Source organism: Brachyhypopomus gauderio, chromosome 6 (genome assembly GCF_052324685.1).
Source record: "Brachyhypopomus gauderio isolate BG-103 chromosome 6, BGAUD_0.2, whole genome shotgun sequence".
Classification (NCBI taxonomy): domain Eukaryota; kingdom Metazoa; phylum Chordata; class Actinopteri; order Gymnotiformes; family Hypopomidae; genus Brachyhypopomus; species Brachyhypopomus gauderio.
This window is the reverse complement of record NC_135216.1, coordinates 14,072,783-14,096,092: the sequence shown is the minus strand read 5'-3', so window position 1 is coordinate 14,096,092 and position 23,310 is coordinate 14,072,783. Positions and strand designations below refer to the sequence as shown.

The 23,310-nt window shown below is 40.8% G+C and overlaps 4 protein-coding genes and 1 long non-coding RNA gene across 5 annotated transcripts; 2 read left to right on the top strand and 3 right to left on the bottom strand.

The window, feature by feature from the left end:
• Positions 1-50: 50 nt before the first annotated feature.
• snrnp40 (small nuclear ribonucleoprotein 40 (U5)) lies at positions 51-3,798 on the bottom strand. Its single transcript, XM_077008937.1, has 10 exons — positions 3,550-3,798; positions 3,279-3,408; positions 2,814-2,907; positions 2,336-2,501; positions 1,831-1,953; positions 1,559-1,679; positions 1,398-1,480; positions 434-495; positions 253-356; positions 51-130 (listed from the first exon to the last, which is right to left on the bottom strand). Exons 1-10 carry the CDS (start codon positions 3,658-3,660, stop codon positions 81-83), a joined length of 1,044 nt encoding a protein of 347 aa, XP_076865052.1. The 5' UTR covers positions 3,661-3,798; the 3' UTR covers positions 51-80.
• A 78-nt stretch (positions 3,799-3,876) lies between these two features.
• On the top strand, positions 3,877-6,339 carry zcchc17 (zinc finger, CCHC domain containing 17). The gene is made up of 7 exons (XM_077008938.1): positions 3,877-4,302; positions 4,386-4,443; positions 4,508-4,608; positions 4,782-4,873; positions 5,018-5,118; positions 5,744-5,862; positions 6,045-6,339. Exons 1-7 carry the CDS (start codon positions 4,228-4,230, stop codon positions 6,165-6,167), a joined length of 669 nt encoding a protein of 222 aa, XP_076865053.1. The 5' UTR covers positions 3,877-4,227; the 3' UTR covers positions 6,168-6,339.
• On the bottom strand, positions 6,183-8,848 carry fabp3 (fatty acid binding protein 3, muscle and heart). The gene is made up of 4 exons (XM_077008939.1): positions 8,677-8,848; positions 7,306-7,478; positions 7,077-7,178; positions 6,183-6,890 (listed from the first exon to the last, which is right to left on the bottom strand). Exons 1-4 carry the CDS (start codon positions 8,747-8,749, stop codon positions 6,837-6,839), a joined length of 402 nt encoding a protein of 133 aa, XP_076865054.1. The 5' UTR covers positions 8,750-8,848; the 3' UTR covers positions 6,183-6,836.
• A 5,191-nt stretch (positions 8,849-14,039) lies between these two features.
• On the bottom strand, positions 14,040-20,101 carry LOC143516949 (uncharacterized). Its single transcript, XR_013131828.1, has 3 exons — positions 19,857-20,101; positions 17,199-17,330; positions 14,040-16,264 (listed from the first exon to the last, which is right to left on the bottom strand). It is a non-coding gene; the product is annotated as an uncharacterized LOC143516949 (long non-coding RNA).
• On the top strand, positions 17,213-22,150 carry dclk3 (doublecortin-like kinase 3). Its single transcript, XM_077008933.1, has 5 exons — positions 17,213-17,564; positions 18,490-20,024; positions 20,174-20,306; positions 20,633-20,800; positions 20,911-22,150. The coding sequence occupies exons 1-5, from the start codon at positions 17,501-17,503 to the stop codon at positions 21,237-21,239; spliced, it is 2,229 nt and encodes a 742-aa protein (XP_076865048.1). The 5' UTR covers positions 17,213-17,500; the 3' UTR covers positions 21,240-22,150.
• Positions 22,151-23,310: the final 1,160 nt, after the last annotated feature.

Genomic DNA, 23,310 nt, shown 5'->3' with positions numbered 1-23,310 from the left:
TGTTTTAAAGTAAATGCCCCCAAATTATCAACCCCTTCCCCCCACCCCACCCCACACACACACTCACAAACACTCTCTCTTTACTGAATCTCCCCCATATAGATGCGCTTGTCACTGGATCCAGACAGAACTGTTAAGGAAAGGGGGAGAAACACCTGCTATAAAATAATATAGACACAGCAAACGTAAAACACAGAAACATGCGCAGAGGAATGTAGCAAAGGAAACAGAAGGATAAACGTTTCTATTTACCAATAGGTTCTTCGGGATGGAAGGCTACCTCGTTGACAGAACCTGCATGCCCAGGTAGTTTATAGAGGATTCTGCGTGACGTGGTGTCCCAGATGTACACAAACCTTTAAAAAACATATATTATAAAAACAAGCTCTACACGTTGATTAGTACACATGCACATGCACCTGGCCGGCGTTACCTGTCAGCGGAACCTGCTGCAATTTTACTTCCGTCTGCTGACCATGAACATCGTAGGAGATTCTAGAGACAAACGCGAGTCACAGATTGATCAGCACATGCACCAGTTTCTCCCAACACAAACACATACCAGTCAGCAAGGAGTTAGTCAGTAATGTCAAAGGAACAAAGGAGAAGATACACTGGTGATTAAACACCAACAGTTATCATGTGAAGAAGCAAAATATTAATTATAAAACAGTATTTAAAGACAATCCATCATGATTCACATCATGTACTCCCTTTACTTGTCTTTATTAATACTGATTTTTTTAAGCACATACTGCTATACACGTCATTATATGAGCAGCAAGCCGGTTTCTCCAGTGATAAATTTTCACATTGGACAGGCGCCACCTAGTGGCCTGGATGTTTCAGAGATATGAAATCAAATCTATTTCAAACATGGCTGCCACTGTGTGAGAAGAACCCCCTAGAGAGCATGATCTGGATGATTTGAGGAAAACAATCAATTTGATTCTTAATTTCACGCAATTTTTACATTTTTGTACATTTTTTACATTTTGTTTTTTCTGTAAATCACTTTCATAATACTGCTTCCTAGTTTTTGATGGTAAAAAGAACACTGCTCCTTTAAATTACATTTAACATGTTTTATATTAAGCAAAAACATTCATGTTAGCTCATTCAACTGTGACATTGATCATTCTCTTCATCATAGTCCAAAATATTTGAGGTAAACAGGACAATGCAACCATTATATTCCATATTAATATATGAGATATAATCCATATATATATATATATATATATATATATATATATATATATATATATATATATATATATATATATATCCCCAGTGATTTTTGATTATGCAAATGTGGTGCCCCAGAACAACAACAACCTTGAAGAACATAGCCATTGCTGTAATTCCCTCACTTCCACAGACAGTACAGATTTTACCTTTTCAAAGTTGTGGACATTTCCCTGGAAGATCTTCACACACCTCTCCTTTGGGGCAAATGGACGGATATCCCAAACCCGCACTGTGTGATAGAGAAATGGATTCAGGATACAAGGGACTGAATACAACCACTCCCTCCCCACTATCAGTGGTCACTCACCACTATTGTCCATAGAGTTGGAGAGTAGGTAAGACCCTTCTGAGCTCAGACTGAGACCCGTGACTGAGTCTCCATGCCCCTGCATACTGTAAATCAGTTTATTCTGTCTCAGGTCCCAGACCTGCAATATATTCATGTACGCACACCGACAGACAGAACGGGAACAAGCAAGAGAGAAGGCAAGATAATTATTGACTTGCAAACAAAGACAGAAAACATGCTTGTGGCAAATAAATGCACATATTTCATGTTTTGCACATGTGATGCACTACCTTGATATCATTGTCAATGCCTCCTGAGATGATCTGATCGCTGGTGTCATTGAAGGTCACACTCAGAACCTGGTAAGTGTTCTGGAATGTGTGAACAGACGCTTTCTTTCGGATGTCCCACAGCTAAAACAAAGTCGCTTTATTAGTAGTTTTCTCCATGATCAATGAAGCAGGTTAAAAGGTCTGCATTTATGACAAATTCCTTCAATTACTATTCCTATTCCTTATTTATGTGATCAATGGTCTATTCAAGTTCCACAAACACTTCTTTCTACATCTTCATGATCATTCTACACAGAATCATAAATATTGTAAAACTAACATGCACAAATTCCAAATCAGACCTCACATAATTGACTTTAACTGATCTAACAATGTTCCACAAAAGGTATTAATCAGATAATTGGTAATATGTATATAATAATAGTAATAGCTATATAATAATCACACTTGGCCCCAGCTTAAACTTGGCCCAGTGGTCAGTGAGCCATGTTTTGGTCATTACCTTGACGGTTCCATCATCGCTGCCCGTGCAGGCCAACTGTGGACCACGGCGAGCAGGAAAACATGAGTTTACGAAGGATGTGTGGCCTTTCAGACGTTTCACACGTTCACCTGTCTCGCTGTCCCACACACACACCGTCTTATCCGTGCTGGCTGAGAAGAGTAGGCTGAAAAACACACATAAAAACCTAGAGTGTCACTGGAACAACATCTCAGAGCAGTGGCACAAACCCAGGATCAACCTTTAAAATGACATTCATCGTCATGAAGTGGTCTGTCTTACAAAAGGTACTGTCGATTTTTTAAACAATGGTATGACATTGTTTGATGTCCTCTATAATAAAGCAGCAACTAAAGCAGGAGGATTGGCAACTCAATGCTGCTTCAACCTCAACAATGACATTATATCAGCCCAAGCTTAACAGATATCACCATATATACCATACATGTGTATGAGCAAGTATCAGACAAATACAAACCTGCCATCTGTATTGTAGTGAAGCTCCATCACAGCTCCACTGTGACCTTTAAGTGTGGCAAAGTTCTCACAGTCTCCATACACGGTCCATAACACTGCACAAACAGAATCCCACAAATAGTGGCTTGCACAAACAACAATAACAACCTAACTCATGACAAGCAATTACCAAAACTACCTGTTAAATATTAACTGATCTCATCTTCATTCATGCAGAGCACACACTCTGCACACGGCAGAATCTGGCATGAACTGAGTGTGCTCAGTAAAGCCACGAGCAGATTCTGGAAAGACTGTTCTTATAATCAGTCTTTCCATAATCTTCTTAGTTTTAATGCTTGACCATCAAATTTCCTCAGTTTCAAACTATGAGCTAAGGTGTTTCCATCATTACAGGACACAAAAAGGATCAAGTAAGATAACAGTAAGGCAACACAACTGATGCCATTAAAAAAGAGAGTCTTACATATTAGGCGGTCATATCCTGCAGAAGCAAGCGTGGCACCATTAGGATGGAACTTGGTGCAGTAGACTTCACCTTCGTGCCCAGACAGCAACATTATAGGAGCTTGCAAACTGGAGCTGCGAGGTGGGCCCTAACCCACAAAGAAAGATTGAACATATCAAACTATGTCGGAAAAGTTAGTTTCGTCCGCGTGTACACAAATAATGTCCTAATTCAGTTAATTCTCCGTTTAACTCGGTGTTCTTAATGCGGCTAGTCAGCTAGCATGTACCATGGTTGCTAGTTGCTGCGATTGTGCCGCAGCAACTAACTCGGTCCTGGGCCTCTTCACACCAGCGGGAACAATCGCCATGTCCGCGCTCCGCTTCTTTTGTTCGATCATTCTTTAGACGAGATCTTCAAACCGGTAGAGATATAAAATATAAACCCGACAATAAGGACTAAACGCAATTCCTCTCCGTGTATTTTTGTATGAATGAAGCTGCACACCATTCGCAACACGCCTGGCTGAAGGTAAACACTTCCGGAACAGTTAAAGCTTTTTAATTGGTTGGTTTATGTTGCAACCCATTTTATTGGTCGCTAGCTGCGCCTTCACCCGGAAGACAATTCACGAACGCAGCCCAATACACTGGGTAGCTGCACTGTTGGTGTGCGTGTATTAATGGAGATGAACGTACGTTGTATTTTTGCTTCTTTGGTCGTTTGCTTTTCCGTTCGTTTTACCTAGACGTAATTCCTGGAACAGCTGGGATGCAGCGCAGTCTCTCGTCTCATTGCACTGGAACAGATTCGTCGATGCTACTTTAGCTACGATAGCTAGCTGTGTAGCTGACTAGCGAGCCAGTTGAAGTGAGACCTGCGCTTGTGTTTATTTGACGTCCCGAGATATAATCGAACTAATCCAGCAAATAAAGACACAATAGACTTTCTAGACGTGTGTTAAAAGATGGCCCACGATCATAGTAGAGAGCCAGCCGGCCTGGACGGATTACCAGAGATGTACAGCATAATAAAAGGAGAGGTTAGTGGTGACATGAACGATGTGGTTGTGCACCACACGGTGTCCGTTCTGTTAGATTCTCTCTCACCTCTTCTCATGTGCAGGTGGTTTCATTGACCGCATATGGAGCGTTTGTTAAGATCCCAGGATACAGGAAACAAGGTAAGATTACAGTAAATGAGCGTTAATTAATTGGTAAAACATTTTAACATGTGTGTATTCACAGGGTTGGTTCATAAGAGTGAGATGTCTGCCTCTCGGGTAGATAATCCTTCTGAAATCGTTGATGTTGGTGATCAAGTGTGGATTAAAGTTATCGGCAAAGAGGTATACCTAAATGCAGTCACAAAATGCAGACCAACTAAACAGATTACTCCGAATAACGTTATTCACAATTCATCAGCAAAATGTAGTCCTTTGCAAGTGCATATAATTTTTACATTTATTTTATACAATATAGAAACTAATCAGTATTCCTTTGTGCTCCTCATTTGTGCCAGATTTACGATGAAAAGGTGAAACTCTCTTTCTCCATGAAAGCTGTCAATCAAGGGACAGGGCGTGACCTAGATCCCAACAATGTGATGGCTGAGTAAGTAATCATGTACTACGTTTATACACTGTACTGTTTACTCACAAGACCATACATGGACTTAGGAAGAAAAAAATTAATAGCTGTCCATTTATCCATTGAATATATATGATGTTTAAATGTATACACCTTTGTGTAATATAGACAGGATGCACGCAGACGAAGGCAGTTCCGGGATCACACGGGTCAGAGAATCACTTTAGAGGCTGTACTAAACACCACATGTAAGAAGTGTGGGTGCACAGGTAAGAATGAGTCAGAGTCTTTCTGCATAATAAACTACATGCGCTGGCCACATTTTGAGGTGCACCTATCCAGAGGGGGTGTGTTTTATATGCTCAGTTACAGACGATGGCCCTTTTATTGCCAAACACAATGTCAGTAACCCTTCACCCAAAGATTCAGACCATAGGACCACTGCTGATCAGATATTATCTGGAGGCAGCTCCCTGTCAGTACAGCAATTGCAATGGCATGGTGTTAGATGCTGTGCTAGTATGGGTATGTCATGAACAGCAGTTTTGCTGGAGTTCTCACACATCAGTGTAACTGTAATGAAAGCAACATTAAACATAGCCAGCCTGCCAACTTCCTGTGGTCAGAAACAGACTATGGATGAAAGCTTTGGGAATAGCTGACATCGACATGACTTCTACATGCTGAACATTAATAATCAATTTTTAATACCTTTTTAATGTTCATTTTAGTATGTTTACCAACTTTATTCTCAAATGTGTTGGCTAAAGAACACCTCTACAAAAGTCAGGGTTTCATTTAAACTATTGAGACTTGACATTGAAAATTTTATAGAGGGTAGCAAATGAGAAGCACATGCTCCAGATGTACTAATCTGTGTGCATTCTCTCTCAGGACACTTTGCAAAGGATTGTTTTTCACAGCCTGGGCTGCAGTACAGTTTGGTGCCAGAAGAGGAGGAATCAGAATGTGTTACACAGAGTACCCAATCAGAGCCTCCGAAACAAAGGAAGGTGGGAACACGCCCCTTAGAATCTCCCCTTTGTCAGTAATCAGACATGTAGCATGAGAGAAAAGGCAGTTGCATAAGCCTTTCTGTTCCATTAAGCTTTTCCCTCATCCTTTTCACAACACAGCAAATCTTTTTCAGTATTTGCTTTTTAATAGCATGAATGTTTGATTTTTCTGCCTATAGGAGAAGAAAGCCAAGAAAGAGAAGAAAAAGCGAAAGCGGGAGAGTGTTTCCGACAGCGATGATGCCAAGAGATCGGAAAAGAAGAAAAAGCACAAAAAACACAAACACAAAACACACAAATGAATGGAGATCTGTTCGTTGCTTTCATGTAACATTTTCATTTATGCTAGAGTGAACAAGGGCAAAATGACTTCATTTTGTCATTCAGTTATACACGGTGCAACACATACACACTGATCAGATCCACGACAGGTTTTTATGAAAATAAAAATAAAAACGAGGTTTGCAAAGTTCAGAGTGACGTTTGTGATTAGAGGTGAAAGGTCAAAGTGTTTTGTCCATGACCTGCTCACCTGTCAACATGGACACAAGACACTCATCAACTCAAATTAGAACAGATGTCACAGATATGAGAACATACTTAAATTAGTAGACATACAGAATACATTTCCAGCAGTTAATGCAGTGACATAGTGTACTAACCAAAGTCCCTTGCCTTGGATCTTGTGATGGAAATACTGGCTGATATAAATAGGCCTCATGATGAACTTGTGACTGCTTCGACAGTGCTGAACTAACAAGGAATTTGAGGAATCTCAGACTGCAGGCACATTTGCATTCACATCTCACATCAGAAAAGAACATACCATCGAACACTGCATTTTGTAGGTATAAAACATTTTATTCCCTTTTTGGGTACAGTAGAAAGACGAATGGACCAGAACTATTGACAACCGTTGGAAATGTACTTGATCAGAGATGTCTGCATGACCAAGGGTTGTGGAAGGGAATTCACTCTGCCTTCATGTAGGATCGTGTGCAGACCACGTTGCCAAGAGTTAATGTCTGTCAATGGGGAAATACAGAGGTAAAACGTATCAGTAATCAAATGCCCCTGAGCACACCCGTTGTGCCCCAGAGTCAGCAATTAATACAGGCAGTTTCACATCAGTAAGGCTTATTGCTTGCTGACACACAAAACCACCCAGCCCTACAGTCAGCAATGATCTCACACATGCAGACGATACTCACCAATGTGAGAGTATTGCCATCGACCTCTCGTACCAGTGATGTCTCTTTGCCCTCCCATTTCTGAACATGGACCAACTTGCCTCCATCAATAGTTACCAAAGACTGAAATGCAACAGGGTGATTAAAAAGAGCCAGTTCTACAGATTATACCAGATCTGAGACACACCCTAGCATGTATCAATAGCACAATATCAAGTGTGTAGTAAGTTAGATCTACATTCACACATACCTTGACTTTACGATCATCTGCAGTGGACTCATCAAACTCCTCTCCCAGTTTAAAACTGATCTCTGTGCTCTTGAAAGTGCTGACAGTCTTTAATGTTATAACATCACCGTCCATGGAAATGATGGTGGTGGGTTTGGTCATACTGCCAATCTGACGTGTTGCAAAGCCCACACCTAAAACCACAAAGTTGGGTTTGTTTGCGTGTTGCATCAAATGCCAAACATTATGCTTTTATGTATTCCACATCGCATTTCATTATACTTTTCACATTATGAACACTGATGTGAACTGACAACATAGAATCGTCCAGTCGTCACTGGAAACCCTTTTAAATGTAACTAATGAATTCAGACTTCGGGATAGTACCGTGGGTATGTATTCACAGCAGACACGCGCACGAGCACACGTTAATCACAAGTGAACTTGGCCCTGCAAACCACCAAAAACTGGAACGGTCAAAGCGGTCAAGTAAACACACGCTGTTTGCGCACGGAGAGGGCAGGTTCTTACTATTGATTGGTTATATAAATAGTTAGTCTGAACTGGTTAATGATAATTCGACATATCGAATTTAAAATATACTCGTCCATAAATATAATATAATAAAGTTCCACAAAAATATCTAAGGGGGAAATCCCGCCCATTTGTTTTTTCACGCACCCATTACTACGCCTTTGTCCCTCACCAATTCACCCTGTGATGGATCTCATTCCTCACCATCACTCCCAAAGTTGACTGAATTAACCGTGCCGACTTAGGATAACCTAGCAGTGCCATTTAAACATCTATTGTGTACTTGCGGTCGTCTCGAGAAACCAGGAGGCGCTAATTTGCCTGTTAGGACGTGTTAAACGCACCTTTGCGTAGGAATCATGCCAAGACAGGCAAGGCTCAGGGACAAACTTAGCAAGCTAACGCCCCTTAAAACGTTTGCAGACGTCTCATTTTACAAATAGATTAACGGACATTCGAGGCAACACGCTCAACGACTTTAAAACGCAATAGTTATAAGCTGTATACGACGTTAAAAAATTTACTGCAACGCTCTTTAGTGTGTGTGTGAGTGTACCGCGAACACACGTGGTGCAAACGAGTCTGCGTGAAGTGCGTGTATGCATTTATTCATCTAAGAGTGGGGACCCTCCCTGCGCATGCAAGCCGCCATCCTACGACATACTGCTGCAATTTTGCAGCCCGTACAAAATAACTGTTCATCGAGTCGCTCGCGCAGTTGAAAGCCTTTCCCATCTTACGCACTCGGATTCACACGTGCGCGCGAGCTTTGCGTCGAAAGGCACACCCCATATTTAGCGGTCGCGACACTCACAGCACGCGCGCGGACACCTGCTCCCCGCGCTCTCGCGCACTCACCCAGGGCTTTCAGGTACTCGTCGAAATGCTTGCTCTCCTTTAACTCCCACGTTCCGACGAAAGCCTGTGCCATCTTTGACGCTGAACGAGGCTACGACCGTGAGGGAGAATGAACGAGTGAGCGCGAGCGAGGAGAGTGCGCGAGGGCTAGGAAGAGCCTGCACGCTTACTGGCTGACTCGCACCGGCTGTTCATGATGTCATTGCACGGCGCGAGAAGAGGGAGGAGTGTGGACAAGGACAAAAGATAGAAGGAGAAAAAGAGCGCACTACTGATATGGGGGGATGGTGAAACGGAGCCGTCTGATACAATAACGCTTGGGAGAGGAGGAGAGCACGAGGCGAACAATAACAGCTGTATTAACAGTGACGAGCACGAGGGAGGGAAACAGAACAAGAGGATAGTCACAGCTTAACTCTTCTGCTGCAAAAGTTAAGGGACGTGCTGCAGGGAAAGAATGAAGGAGAGGGGTGTGGGATCGGGGGGTGGTGTAAGGTCAAGGACCAACATTGTTATGGCAGTCTTTTCCCACACTACTTGTCTGGTGTCTCTGAGACCTCCCCCCCCCCTGTATTTTTCCGACCATGTGCTCTCAGTTCATGTTGTGAACGTGTTACTATCAGTAAACTGGTGTTACTAGTTTGAATAATGCACTTCAAAGGACTCCACATGGGTAATACTACACCCTATACCAAATCAGCTCCGCCCCTAAAGCACCAGGATGGATTTACAAGACAAGCTGCTGACCCACTTTGACACAAGCTATTGTCTGCTCTCTCTCTTTCTCTCTCTCTCTCTCTCTCTCTCTCTCTCTCTCTCTCTCTCTCTCTCTCTCTCTCTCTCTCTCTCAAAGTTGTGTGTATGCATGCTTTGTTTTCATTTCACAATATGGCTTTAGGCGTGAGTATAAGCTTCTAATTGATTAATAGTATCTAGAATTCACACAGGCACAAGTACTGAGAGGCTGATGTGCAGATCAAGGCCATTATTACACATCTGTTTTATGTTTGATCTTTCTCCTTGCAGTCAGTAGTGTCCTGCTGTGCTTGAATAGGACTATGGCGAATGAATCAGTTTGACCACAGTAATATTTGGAGAGCATGCAAAGATACTACATTAGCCCAAACATGCCAAAAAAGACCAATACTCGAAATATCACAAGTGTTTTAAGAGACTGCAACTAACACTGCTGTGACATCAATATATTTATTCCACCTCAGTCAAGATGCTATGTGTGGGTTTTTAAAATAGTATTTTAAATTAATATAATTGTTTAAAACAAAAACCCTAGATCATTTTTAATCGTCTGCTGCTGCTGCAAATCAATCAATCAATAAACAACATTTGAGCCTCTTTGAAAAGCAGCACATTGTGATTTAGGGGTTTTGAATCTCTCTAACTCCATACCTTTATTTTGGAAAAATAAAGTTTACAAGGAAAAAAGAACAGGATCTTTCCTTTCTATACAACCAGTACTGAGTGTGCTGTGTTTCTGGGAAACATGTGGGCAACTCTTTCTCCCAAGAACCTACACACCCTCATGCATATACAATACTCTAATTCATATCAGCCTTTCTAGCCTAGTCACATGACATGTTATAGATTGTTACTAATGTTTTTTAGGTTCTCTGTGTGCATCATATCATTCATTCATTGAAAATCATCAAATTATTCAATACTGAACCTACTGCATAATAAACAGAAATGAACAAGTGATGCAATGTTATGCTATTATTAATTATGATGATATTTTTCTTATTTTTGCAGTTTTCACTCTAGCACGATTTCAATGTAGGTGACAATTCATGAAAATACTAAAAATACTTTTTCTTTGTGATAAAGTGGAGAGAGGATACCACTACCACTGCTCAATCATTCACCTCTGTATTCACCAATTAATTTGGTTTGTGGTCAGCTCATTGAGTATGTGCACATACCACATACAGTATACAGGCTGGTCAGATGTATATGCACAGTCACTTATTCACATTTCCCTCTACAAGTTTCATAACATCTTCAGTTTCAAAAGGACCTTACTAACGCAACACACATACTGTTCTTGTCAAGATCATAAGTGTATCTAACCTAATACAAATGTGTGACTAAACTGAATTATGCATTTGACGTTTGACACAAACAGGTGTGGAAGAGAGAATGCCTTCCAGTGAAAGAGGTGAGAGTTGAATCTCCTTTTAGAATTTGAGAGAGAGCATGTAGAAAGCCCTCACTAGGAAGAAATCTGGCATGTCTTCTAGCATTACAGCTGTAGTGGGTGTTGTAACGGTATTCACTGGGTTTAATGGGCCATCTGGACATTCTGGGAAAATCCATGTTAAAGCACCTATCATTTTGGTTTCACATGGTTTCAGTTGTAAAGATATGCATTGGACCAAACATTTACCATTGATATATTCAATAAATGTATATATATTCTGTAAAAAAAAAAAAAAAATATATATATATATATATATATATATATATATATATATATATATATATATATATATATATATATATATATATATATACAGAAAGATAGACACCACACAGAAAGACACACCCCATCTCCACATATACATATCACTTTTGTGGTTTGTATATATATATATATATATATATATATATATATATATATATATATATGTGTATGTTGTGACAACATGTGTTGTGAAAAGCGCTATATAAATATATTTGATTTGATATCACAAAAGTAAGTACACCCCTCACATTTCTGCAGATCTTTTCATGGAACAACTGACGAAATTAGAAATTATACTTTGACACAATGAAAAGTAGTCTGTGTGCAGCTTATATATGTAACAGTGTAAATTCATTCTTGCCTCAAAATAAATCAATATACAGCTATTAATGTCTAAACCACCGGTAACAAAAGTGAATACATCCCTTAGTGAAAGTTCCTGGAGTGTCAATATTTTTTACACTTATTTTTTAACATTATTTTCCAGAACTACCTTAACTCTCCTGGGACTCCATGGACTTTACTAGAGCTTCACATGATGCCACTGGAATGTGTTTCCACTCCTCCATGATGACATTATGGAGCTGGCGGATATTTGAGACTTTGTGCACCTCCACCTTCTGCTTGAGGATTTCCCAAAGATGTTGTATTGGGTTCAGGATTGGGTTTAGGTCTGGAGACATGCTTGGCCAGTCCATCACCTTTACCCTCAGCTTCTTCAATAAAGCAGTGGTCATCTTGGGTGTGTTTGGGGTCATTAGCATGCTGGAACACTGCCCTGCGACCCAGTTTCTGGATGGTGGGGATCATGCTCTGCTTCAGTGTTTCACAGTACATATTGGAGTTCATGTGTCCCTCAATGAAATGTAACTCCCCAACACCTGCTGCACTCATGCAGCCCCACACCAGGACATTCCCAACACCATGAAGGACTGAAGGGATGAAACACTTATCTTTGTACTCCTTACCTGATTGCCACCACACATGCTTGAGACCATCTGAACCAAACAAATTAGTCTTGATTTTGAATGTCCATTGTCTTCTCTTTTCATTATCTGTCACTGTATAATCAGAAGATTATAATAATCCTATTGCAGGATTCAGTCTGTCACTACTGAGTCCATCACTACCAAGTCAATCACTACTGAGTTCTCACTTGATTCTTCTCCTGTGTCCTCCTTCGATAGCCACACTGCTATATGCTTAATTCTGTTAAAGTGCCTTAATTTAATACCATCTCTTAAAACTGCATCTTTCTCTTCCACCCCTTGGCATAGTCCAGAACATTGTAATATGAAACAGGCTACCACCCAATTTCAAATCTTTCATTTCTGTCCGAGGTTCTTGAATGTGTTTTAAAATGTATTTAGAAAGCAATAATCTTTCCAATGTCTCGAGTGTGGAGACTGTCTGCAATTATCATGGTATTGAAGCTGCCTTGGTTAAGGTCACTAATGATTTTCTCACATCTGCAGATACTGGAGTGCTTAATACTCATTATTAGATCTGAGTTCAGTCTTAGAGATGGTGTGCCTTTCTCTTGCATCAATGGTTCTGTACTGGACTGGTTACATCTAATTTAGGCTGGTTTAGACTGGTTTACATCTGGTTTAGACTGGTTTACGGATTAATAATTTAATCCTTCTTTAAGAATTAAAATCTTTCATCTCTACAACTTTGACTGTCAGTCATGGGGTTGCCAAGGGTTCTGTCATCAGTCCTCTGATCTTTATCAATTATATACTTGGAGAGATTACACAACACTTTCACCTGGACTTCTACTAATATGCAGATAACACCCAATTGTATTTCGGAACAAAATCCACCAATAATCCCCCCTATATCCACTCCTATGGTACACAGGATGGAACAGGAAGTGATTGGGTTCCTCATAAACCAGCGTGTGCCTGTCAGCAATGCCAGTGCTGCTACTCAATGAATTTTGAGGATGATGGGAGGCAAATGGCAGTTAAGCCTAACCAACATCCACCGGCAGAGACAGACAGCAGTGAGACAGACAGCAGAGAGACAAACAGCAAAGGTACTTTAATTTAATTATGTGTCAATTACATTACATTATTAGTCAATCAGTCTTTGTGTACCTGTCAGTAGTTCAATCATTCTCTCTTTGTAGATCCAGTAGTTTCTTTCTGTCTTTACATGCTCCTTCATGAGCATTTTTATGGGAACTTTCTTCGTGAGTTGTCTAGCTGTGTCTACATCTACTTCTTTTTGCATTTCTTGTTTAAAACTCTAAGTAACCAAGAGGGCAGCGAAGACAGTAACATGCAGTCACACTCATAGCTAAGATAAATCTGTCTGCAGTACATTATATGACGTGTAAACTCCATCATTAAAAATACCTCAAATATACATTTATTGATTTAGCAGATGCTTTTATCCAGAGCCACCATAAACTGTAGTAGATGTAATCAAGCATATGAATCATGGATGTGTGCAGCTCGAATGCTGACAGGGAGGCAACAGGGAAGGACACAGCTCCGCCTCACATTTAAGCACCCTGAGACAGACACCGCCTGAGACATCTTTTCTTAACACCCTCAGCCCAAATCTCTGGCTCACATCGAAGTGACAATAGCAACCATACACTGTAAAAAAATTAACTGACAGCAGGGTTGCCAGTAATTATAGTAAAATGAACAGTATACTGCTGTTGCAGAGGTAAACAAAGGTATAGTTTCTTTAAATATAGGATATAACTGTCATTTAAAACCTTTGGAGTATAATACTGTAAACCTAATAAAGAAAATATCAGCATAAATAATTGAATTGAATATCAGTTTTATTTAATCAGTTTGTGCCAAAGATATCTGTCAGTGGTAATATAATTAATGATAAAATTATTATAATAAAAATAGTGGTAATACAAATACTATCTGAAAAGAACAAGGAACACATTGCTTTAAATAAAAAACACAAATACTTATCACAAATGTAAAAACGCACTAGTACTTCAGGCATTAGATTGTGTCACAGACAACATGCAGTATTGTCAAATGAAATTACGTGTGCAGTTTCTGCCTGATGGTCAGAGATGAGGTGGAGAGGGTGTGCCCATTCATTTACAGCTATAACTGATTTTACATTACCTTTAAAAGAATAACAAGATATACAGTTGAAAAATGGCTGTGGTTGTGCAGACATTTCTTGTAGTATAAATTTTACATGATACAACCTGCTGATAAACACATATACACATCCTTATCTTATTATACAAGTTTCTTCTTTCTCTGCATGTGACACAGGTAGAGAGTGAGAACTTGCAGGGAATTCTGTCTCTGTCCTTGAACACATCAAGACTTGAGTAAGGAACACAAATTCACAGGTCTCCTGTGAAGCATTCTTGCTTATGGCCATACAAGATTCGGGCAGTGACAGTGACACTGTCATAGACAAAGTGACCAATTACTGTAAAGAAACTAGCAACTCCTCTACATTAAAGTCAATTTAGGTGAGCTTACCTACAGCCTCTTTAAAACTCTTCATTTGATACAATATGACGTGTTTTCTGGTTCCTTTATTCCTTCCTAGTACGGTGTGCTATAGTTCTGTTTTATCACATGTTGTCTGCTTTCAAGTTCCTGTATTCCATGCCACATCCTGCAAAACCTCCACAGCTCACCCTTCAGCTCTCAGTGTTGCACTCACACTCCAACAATAAACATCATTATTTGTGATCTGTTCTTTATATGGCAATCATACTGCACTCACTGCAAAGCTCTGTCACATGTGGGCCCATGGTTAAATACAAATGCCTCCAGCCTGGTCAATAAATCAATAATAGAAGGTAGATGCATTTAGTAGATTATATGAAAGCTTACAGTAAAAAAAAACAGGCTCAAATTATTATTGGTGATATTGTGATGTTACTTGCTATTGTGAATGTGATACCTTGACTGGTACAAAACTGAGAGATCATGACGGCCTTGCTAAGGGCTGTGTGTACACATGCTGTTTGTTCGGGATCTATTTGGGACAAAATTCAGGGCTAGATTTAGCCCCAGTCTGTCTCTGGGCATTAATTCTGGTTGCTCTATTGGCAATACTACTTCGACTACTACTACTACTACTACTACTACTACTACTACTACTACTACTACTACTACTACTAATTTAATCGTAATACATTCATTCTAGGACTGGCTACTCTTATTGGTAATATATTCATTCAAAGACTGGCTACTCTAAGGGCTGTGTGTACAAATGTTGTTTGTTCTAGACCTATTTGGGACAAAGTTTATGGCTAGATTTAGTCCCGGTCTATCTCTGGGCATTCATTCTGGACTGGCTTACTCTGTTAGTAATACATTAATTCTGGGACTGACTACTCTATTGGTAATACATTAATTCTAGGACTGGTTACTCTATTAGTAATACATACATTCTACGACTGGTTACTCTATTGGCAATACAATCTTTCTAGGACTGGTTACTCTATTAGTAATACAATCATTCTAGGACTGGTTACTCTATTTGGTAATACAATCATTCTAGGACTGGTTACTCTATTGGTAATACAATCATTCTAGGACTGGTTACTCTATTGGGAATACAACCGTTCTAGGACTGGTTACTCTATTGGTAATACAATCATTCTAGGACTGGTTACTCTATTGGTAATACAATCATTCTAGGATTGGCTACTCTATTGGTAATACAATCATTCTAGGACTGGTTACTCTATTTGGTAATACAATCATTCTAGGACTGGTTACTCTATTGGTAATACAATTATTCTACGACTGGTTACTCTATTAGTAATACAATCATTCTACGACTGGTTACTCTATTTGGTAATACAATCATTCTAGGACTGGTTACTCTATTAGTAATACAATCATTCTAGGACTGGTTACTCTATTTGGTAATACAATCATTCTAGGACTGGTTACTCTATTGGTAATACAATCATTCTAGGACTGGTTACTCTATTGGTAATACAATCATTCTAGGACTGGCTACTCTATTGGTAATACAATCATTCTAGGACTGGTTACTCTATTGGTAATACAATCATTCTAGGGGTACTCTTGGTGACTCTTCAGTGTTCTATAAGAACAGCTCCAAATGACATGCGTGCAGTGCCCTCTGGAGGCAAGATCACACACACACACACACACACACACACACACACACACACACACACACACACACACACACACACACACACACACACAGAGAGAGAGAGAGAGAGAGAGAGAGAGAGAGAGTTAAGACTGTGTGACAATGTCCTGTTCAGAGCAAACACAATGGGTCAGGCCTATGTTAACAGTAACCATGGACGCACACCCATGCAGAGACAGACCAACAAACACAGAATGAAAAGAGTTGGGAGTTTTGGTAAATTATTGCTGAAACCAGAGAGACGATGGACATTGAAATAGATTAACATAGAGGCAAAAGAAGGACACTACACTGATCTATGATCATTAATACTGCACACGTGCCCTTCTGTTCTACCCCCATAAACCTAACATAAGGCTGACAAATCTCTTTGCTTTGCTTAACATACACACAGTTGTTCCACGCCATCTTATTTCTATGCCTTGTCATTCTATGGTGATGACTGATGTCCACATGTAATTGAATCAGGAATGGCTGGGTGTGCATCTGTGTGAAGGACACAGGCCATTCTGGGTTTGTGAGAAACTGACGGGCACAACACACCCCTCGTTTTGGCGCTTTTAGTCTGTCGGGTCCCTGATATAAAATAGAAATCCAGTCCTAATGGGGTAGGATACTGTATGATATTCTGTTTTCCCTGGTTCACCATCCCTGATGTAACATGAAGGACTCTATAATTAGCTTTCACGTTTAGTTGGGACTGGGACTGATGTGCCTTTCAGTTTGAACGGTCAGGGTGGACAATGCTTAACGTGTATTTTTTAACTAGTAAAGATAAGCAGATGGTGTACAACCGTTATATTTCATTCTGCAGTGAAGTCCGCTATGGGCGCTTTCGGTGCACGTGGGGTCCGTGCATGTTCTTTAGCGTACTGCGTTTAAATAGGTAGAGGGTTACCGGGGAGACACAGTTGCAGCAGGATGTTGAGTATCCGGTGTCGCGTCCTCCTAAACCATCCTAAAGATGCGACCACGCAGTATTCCTAGGGCGTCGCAGATTGTCTTCACCGATCTTTCACTGCATGCGTTCCTATCGGATACAAATGAAAGGAGTGTTTCGTCAAAGTTTGTTGTTCACAAAGTTTATTACCTAATGGCAAAAGGCGTCACCAACAAGAGTTTGTGCTGGCTTTAGTGGGTCATTTCTTCGCTAACGTTTTGGTTATCCAGTTAAAGATGAAATACTGAGACTAGAACAGCATGACGCCTGTGTGGAAGCAGCGCCTCGCGCAAGAAACAACCAGACCCAAATGGAAAGTGGCAGGTAATTCACATTTACAGATTAAGATACCACAATGACTGAACGTTTATAGATTATACTTTAAAGATGTTTAGTTAATGTATCTAATTTATATGTGACATTATGTTGATATTAATTGGCGTTTGGGTTGCCTGGAGGCTCTTTTTCTTTGTTGAACAAATCAAGATTTTAAAAGTAAATTGCAAACTACTAAAATACCGGAAACTGAAGAGAAAAAGAAGGCAACATTTGTCAAAAACAAAGAGCAGTAATGTAACAGGGAGTGCCTGATTGTCTTTTTTTTCAAGTGAATTTGTTTTTGTTTTGCAAGCTGATTTGAAAGTGAAATGGTGAAAAACACCGTCTTTACTTGTTTATGACATATTTAATTAGTCATGAGCTTCATCAAACAACGCACGCACACACAGCTTCGCGCGCGCGCAACACACACACACACACACACACACACACACACACACACACACACACACACACACACACACACAGAAAGCACTACACACAGGGAAAGCTGTGTTGTTCTACTGTCTACTGTAAGTAGATCCGACACGATCAGATTTGATCCTTTTCCGTTCCCCTCAAGTGCAAGATGCTATCTGAGAATACGCACTGCTCAGAATCTCTTCTCCGCGTGCACCTGCACTGAATAATTCACGTCCTACTTCCTCTTTAATTCCCCAGTGTTTTTTTTCCAAAATAATGCTGATGCACATTTTTTGTCGTTGTTGTTGATAAATGTTTAATAGTTGCACAAGTCTGTGACCTCTTCTACATAAGGACACCAAGATCAAACAATACAATTATAATAACTGTTTAAAACAACTACACCTATGTATGTCAAGGGTGAAGATCAAAAGGCCAAAATAAAGTTGATGTGGCATGTGTGCATCAGAGCAATGTCTATAAGTTTGTATGTGTCCATGTGTTTCAGATCTGAGAACTTCCCTCCCTAAATGCCCAAATGCTGTTCCTCGAAATGCTTTGCCATCATACACATTTGGCTCCAAGGCCCTGAAATATCACACAGCCTACAGACCCTCAGAAAGCTCTGTGATTGGCTCCTATGGGTGGGGGGAGCCTGTTGTACACAGGGCGAGTGGCTACCATGGGCGACATGCGGAAGAGAGCCCAGTGCGGCCACGTATAGTGACAGTAGTTCGTCCGTGTGGTGAGCTGAGCCCACGCAAGATCTCCCTGCTGTTAAACCGCCGTGCAGTGCAGACATTTGAGCTGCTCATGGCCGACGTGTCTGAAGCTCTTGGTTATCCTTGTTGGAACAGCGGCCGTGTCCGACGTCTCTTCAGCGCTACTGGCCGAGAGATACGCAGCCTCTCGGAGTTCTTCCATTTCGACCATGCCTTCCTTGCATTTGGAAACAGCCGACCAACTCTTAGTGAAGTTCAGGCTGCACTGAATGAAGTGTATCCAGACAACCCAGGTTACTGTGACAGCTTGCTAAAGTTGTGGGAGCGGATCCTGAGGCCTAAGGCGGCCAAGGCCGATAGTGGTTTCCATGACGATGACCCCCAGGCTGACAACTCTGAAAACGTAGCCCTTGATCCACCGGTGAGCCAACCAGTGGCCAATAATCTACAGCCAATCAGAGCACAAGTTAGGCAGAAAGACAAAGAGGGCAAGCAAAAAGGAGAAAGGGAACCATGGAGGAGACATGTCCAACCTCAGACCAAAGCTCAGAACAAAGAAGAGAGTGGGACAGAGAGGAAGAAAGAACCCGTTTACTGCTGGAGTTGTAGAGGACTTGGTCCTCCTGTTCCCCCTATTAGAACCAAACAGTGTGCTAAATGGGAGGGGCCTAATAATCAGAAAAAAGCTCCTCCCTCACAGGCCATCAGGTTGGAAAACAAATCACAGCAACATCAGAACCGTGAGGTCCAATCAGACGATGTAAACAATGATTCAAAAACTAAGGTCCAAAATAAGGTCCTCTTTCCCGTGACCCAGACAGAAATCCCTAGTGGACAGAGCATGCTCGTGTCAGGATGGGCAGAACGGAGTGACTGGCAGCAGGGACTCCCTCCCGATGGCACGGAGGTCTTGCCGGAGGAAATCCTGCACTGCTACGACCTTGGTGGCGTGGTTGGCGATGGGAATTTTGCGGTGGTGCGGGAGTGTCGTGTGCGCGGCTGTTCCCAGACCTTCGCCATGAAGATCGTGGACAAGGCCAAGCTGCAGGGGCGTGGTCACATGATCCAGAACGAGATCGCGCTGATGCGCAGCCTGGCCCACCCGCGCCTCGTCAAGCTTCTGCGTTCACACCACACACACACGCACGTCTACCTGCTGATGGAGCTGGTCGCCGGCGGCGACCTCTTCGACGCCATCGCACGGAGTGGCCAGTTCACCGAGCCCAGTGCGGCCTGCATGGTCCAGGACATCAGCCAAGCCCTGGAGTACATACACGACAAGAGCATCGCACACCGAGATCTCAAACCTGAAAACCTTCTGGTGAGGCCATAAGTACACATATGCCCTTCAAATCATGCAACATGCAAGCTCTTTAAAAATGTGTCTCCTGTTTGCTTGTTTGGAGAAGCAGTCATAGTGTAAAGTCATCAGAGTCACTTGATCACAATGTTTCTGAAACTGACTGTAAGGTCCAACGCCATTCCAGTGGAAGCATGAGTCTGAAGCTGGCTGATTTCGGCTTGGCCATGGTGGTGACGGAGCCCGTGTTCACGGTGTGCGGCACGCCCACGTATGTCGCTCCTGAGATACTTGCTGAGACCGGTGAGTAATCAGTGCTCTGTAAAAAGCCAAATGAATTTGTGTTCATGATGGTATCTGCTGCCTTGGATGCTTGTACATGCTGTTATGTAATAGATTAATTGCACATTTTCCCCCAGTGTTACTCACACTAGTAGAAAAGTTTTATGGGTAAAGAGTCTGAAGTCAATGGGTGTAGAATTTGACAGTGACCCAAAAGAAGAGTTTATTGGGCACTGTAACACCATTGTATGTATTTAATGCACCTTGTATGTGATAGCAAAACACTTGCAACACACAAGTGTTTGTGTGATATGTCCACAGGCTTCATCTGTGTCTTTTGTATTTAGGGTATGGTGTCGCTGTGGACGTTTGGGCAATGGGGGTCATACTGTTTGTGCTGCTGAGTGGATTTCCTCCATTCCGCAGTCCAGACCGCAATCAGGAGGAACTTTTTCGTCTCATCCAAAAGGGAGAGGTCCACTTCATATCACCTTACTGGGACCATGTGTCTAACGGTGCGAACCTTAACTCTGGAACCTACCCCTACCTGGTACCACCAACATGACCAGTTGCTTGTTGTGGCTTCCTCTCAGCATGACACTCAGTGTTTGTTTGTGCATTTCAGGAGCTAAAGTTCTGATCAGAGCTCTCTTGGAAGTGGATCCCAATGTCAGGTTGACCGCCCGTCAAACTTTACAAAACAGCTGGCTTCAGCATGCAACAGCACAGATTGACCACAAGGGGGAGATAAACGCGAATGCGATCGACAAAAAAGACCAACTGAAAGCAAGTCACAGAACAGACGAGTGTAATCAGCTCAAATCAAACTACAGCAAGAGTTTGTCCTTGGTAGTTAAAGCAGATCAAATTAACAATAACAGTGAAGACAACACAGACACATACACACCAGAACACAACAGAGATGCCAGCAGTAACCAGAAAAACCAGCAGTGACCAGACACCAGCAGCCTCTTGAGAGACTTTCACGTGCACGAGAGACAAGCAAAAAACGGTAATATCCTGTAAATATCAGCAGAACAAATGGATATGCCACAAAACAGTGGAAGCCACAGAGACAATTCCGAAATGCTACAAGCAGAACTGATAACCACAACCAGCTGATATCAGAAAGACAAAATATCCCAGCAAAAACAAGAACAATCAACTTGATTGGAAGTATGCAGAGGAACCAGTGAGGAAAGCAATGTAATGTTGCATGTAAATTAATGTAAACCTTAGCTAATTAGGTACCTGTAGCCTACACATTTAAAAAGGTTAAACATATTTTGTGTAGATCTGTTGTAAGCTATGCAAATTCACATTGTGCCACTTGCAAGGGTGAACACTGTTTGATCTAGCCATGATAAAGTACTGTTCTGTGACCTATAAACACTTATGTTTTCACATTCTAGTAACACTAAAACAAAGCACTGGATTATGGTCATTTAATAGTAACGTAATGCCACACGTGAAATGGTGGAACTGTCCAGTATGTCTGTAGAGTTGTGCTAGTGACTGGGACTAGTATAGATCTAAAACCCTGTCCTTCCTGTTCTTGAATGCTAACATACAAATGATTGTGAAAGTCCCTCTAAATACAAGCGGGGTATTATACCACCACTGGGATAACCCAAATTGAAGCGGCAGGTCCTCCTCTGTGTAATCAGAGTGCCAAAGATTGGTGAGAGAGGGTGGCCTTTTTATGGCCACTTTAGGTTTTGTCCAGCTGGTACAGTCTGTAGTCTGACATAAGTATATCAAGCATAGCACTTACCTAACTGTAAAAATTCTCTTTCCTTCTCATGAGTCAGTATCTTAATGTATCTCTTTGTTGCTTGTCTTTTTAAATATGTTATTTTGTATTAATAAAGGCCATATAGGTTTTGTGGAAATAATGATTGGACATGCTTGGTACGGGTATAAACATTACATTAGGTATGTTAGCTGGCCATTTTTATAGTAGCTAAATGTTGTTTAGAAGTAGACCTGTTTCTTACATTTGTCACATTAAGAGATTTAAAAATCTTACAGCTTTAGGTGCTTCAAAGCTTTCTTACATTTTGCTGAATCTTTCACTAAATACATCTGGTATTGGAAAAAGGGAATGCCATGAATGTTTTTACTTAACACAACCTTAACTAGAAAGATATTCAGAAGTTTGGATCATCTTATGTAGCTTGTGGGCATGTCTGTGATTACTAATATCACACTGAAAATCACTCAAAGCCATTATGTGATAAAAGCCTGGGCTGACTCTCTCAACTTCTGCTTCCATTTAGGTTTAAATCCTAAATGTATTTAATAATAATAATTAATAATATTAATATATATTAATATTAATGAATCTAATATTAAAGATCTCATGTATTTCCATCTTCCTTCAAAACAACTTATGTATTACCAGATTGTTTTTCTGCATAATCTAATCTCCTGATTATACTGGAATATTTGAATTATAGTGGAATATTAATCAATAATCAAAAAAATGTTAAGAAAAGCTCCTAAATGTCAGACAGCAAAACAGAACATAGAACATTTACAGAACATACACCTCAACTAGATCACACACAATTCAAATCTATACAGCAATGAACCATGTGCACCCATTTAGAGCTACACTGGTCTTAAGTAGTCAGTAGCAACTAGATTATGTTTAGAAATTATTTAGCTAGTTAACAAGCTAGAGTACCAAGCATTAATCAAGACAATATCATATTTTATCAGTACTTTACAACAATACATTCCACAATTCACTGGGTCAAATACCTTGTGCTTTGACAACGAAATGTGTGTTTATAGTACAAATATATTTAAAACAAAACACATAAGCAGCTATGTGTATGCAGCTCTTTTGAGATTAAGCAATCATTAATCTTGAAAGGTCTATCCTCTCATTTCAAGTCTTTTCAGTCACACCCGAAAACTCCTCAAATATCTACCTTATCTTTCCCAGGTGACAATTTGACAAAACGCACATTCACACACAAATACACTTAGACCAACAGTTGTCATCCCTAAGATAGTC

Excerpts from the sequence above, each read along its gene's own strand:
- zcchc17 (XM_077008938.1), top strand. The coding sequence starts at position 4,228 with ATGGCCCACGATCATAGTAGAGAGCCAGCCGGCCTGGACGGATTACCA. Across the intron at positions 4,609-4,781 it reads TTAAAGTTATCGGCAAAGAG|ATTTACGATGAAAAGGTGAA; the intron begins GTATACCTAAAT and ends CATTTGTGCCAG. Across the intron at positions 5,863-6,044 it reads AGCCTCCGAAACAAAGGAAG|GAGAAGAAAGCCAAGAAAGA; the intron begins GTGGGAACACGC and ends TTCTGCCTATAG.
- snrnp40 (XM_077008937.1), bottom strand. The coding sequence starts at position 3,660 with ATGATCGAACAAAAGAAGCGGAGCGCGGACATGGCGATTGTTCCCGCT. Across the intron at positions 3,409-3,549 it reads CGCAGCAACTAGCAACCATG|GGCCCACCTCGCAGCTCCAG; the intron begins GTACATGCTAGC and ends TTTGTGGGTTAG. Across the intron at positions 1,954-2,335 it reads GCGATGATGGAACCGTCAAG|CTGTGGGACATCCGAAAGAA; the intron begins GTAATGACCAAA and ends ACTTTGTTTTAG.
- fabp3 (XM_077008939.1), bottom strand. The coding sequence starts at position 8,749 with ATGGCACAGGCTTTCGTCGGAACGTGGGAGTTAAAGGAGAGCAAGCAT. Across the intron at positions 7,479-8,676 it reads CGAGTACCTGAAAGCCCTGG|GTGTGGGCTTTGCAACACGT; the intron begins GTGAGTGCGCGA and ends TTGTGGTTTTAG. Across the intron at positions 7,179-7,305 it reads CAGATGATCGTAAAGTCAAG|TCTTTGGTAACTATTGATGG; the intron begins GTATGTGTGAAT and ends GTTGCATTTCAG.
- dclk3 (XM_077008933.1), top strand. The coding sequence starts at position 17,501 with ATGACGCCTGTGTGGAAGCAGCGCCTCGCGCAAGAAACAACCAGACCC. Across the intron at positions 17,565-18,489 it reads ACCCAAATGGAAAGTGGCAG|ATCTGAGAACTTCCCTCCCT; the intron begins GTAATTCACATT and ends CATGTGTTTCAG. Across the intron at positions 20,801-20,910 it reads CTGGGACCATGTGTCTAACG|GAGCTAAAGTTCTGATCAGA; the intron begins GTGCGAACCTTA and ends TGTGCATTTCAG.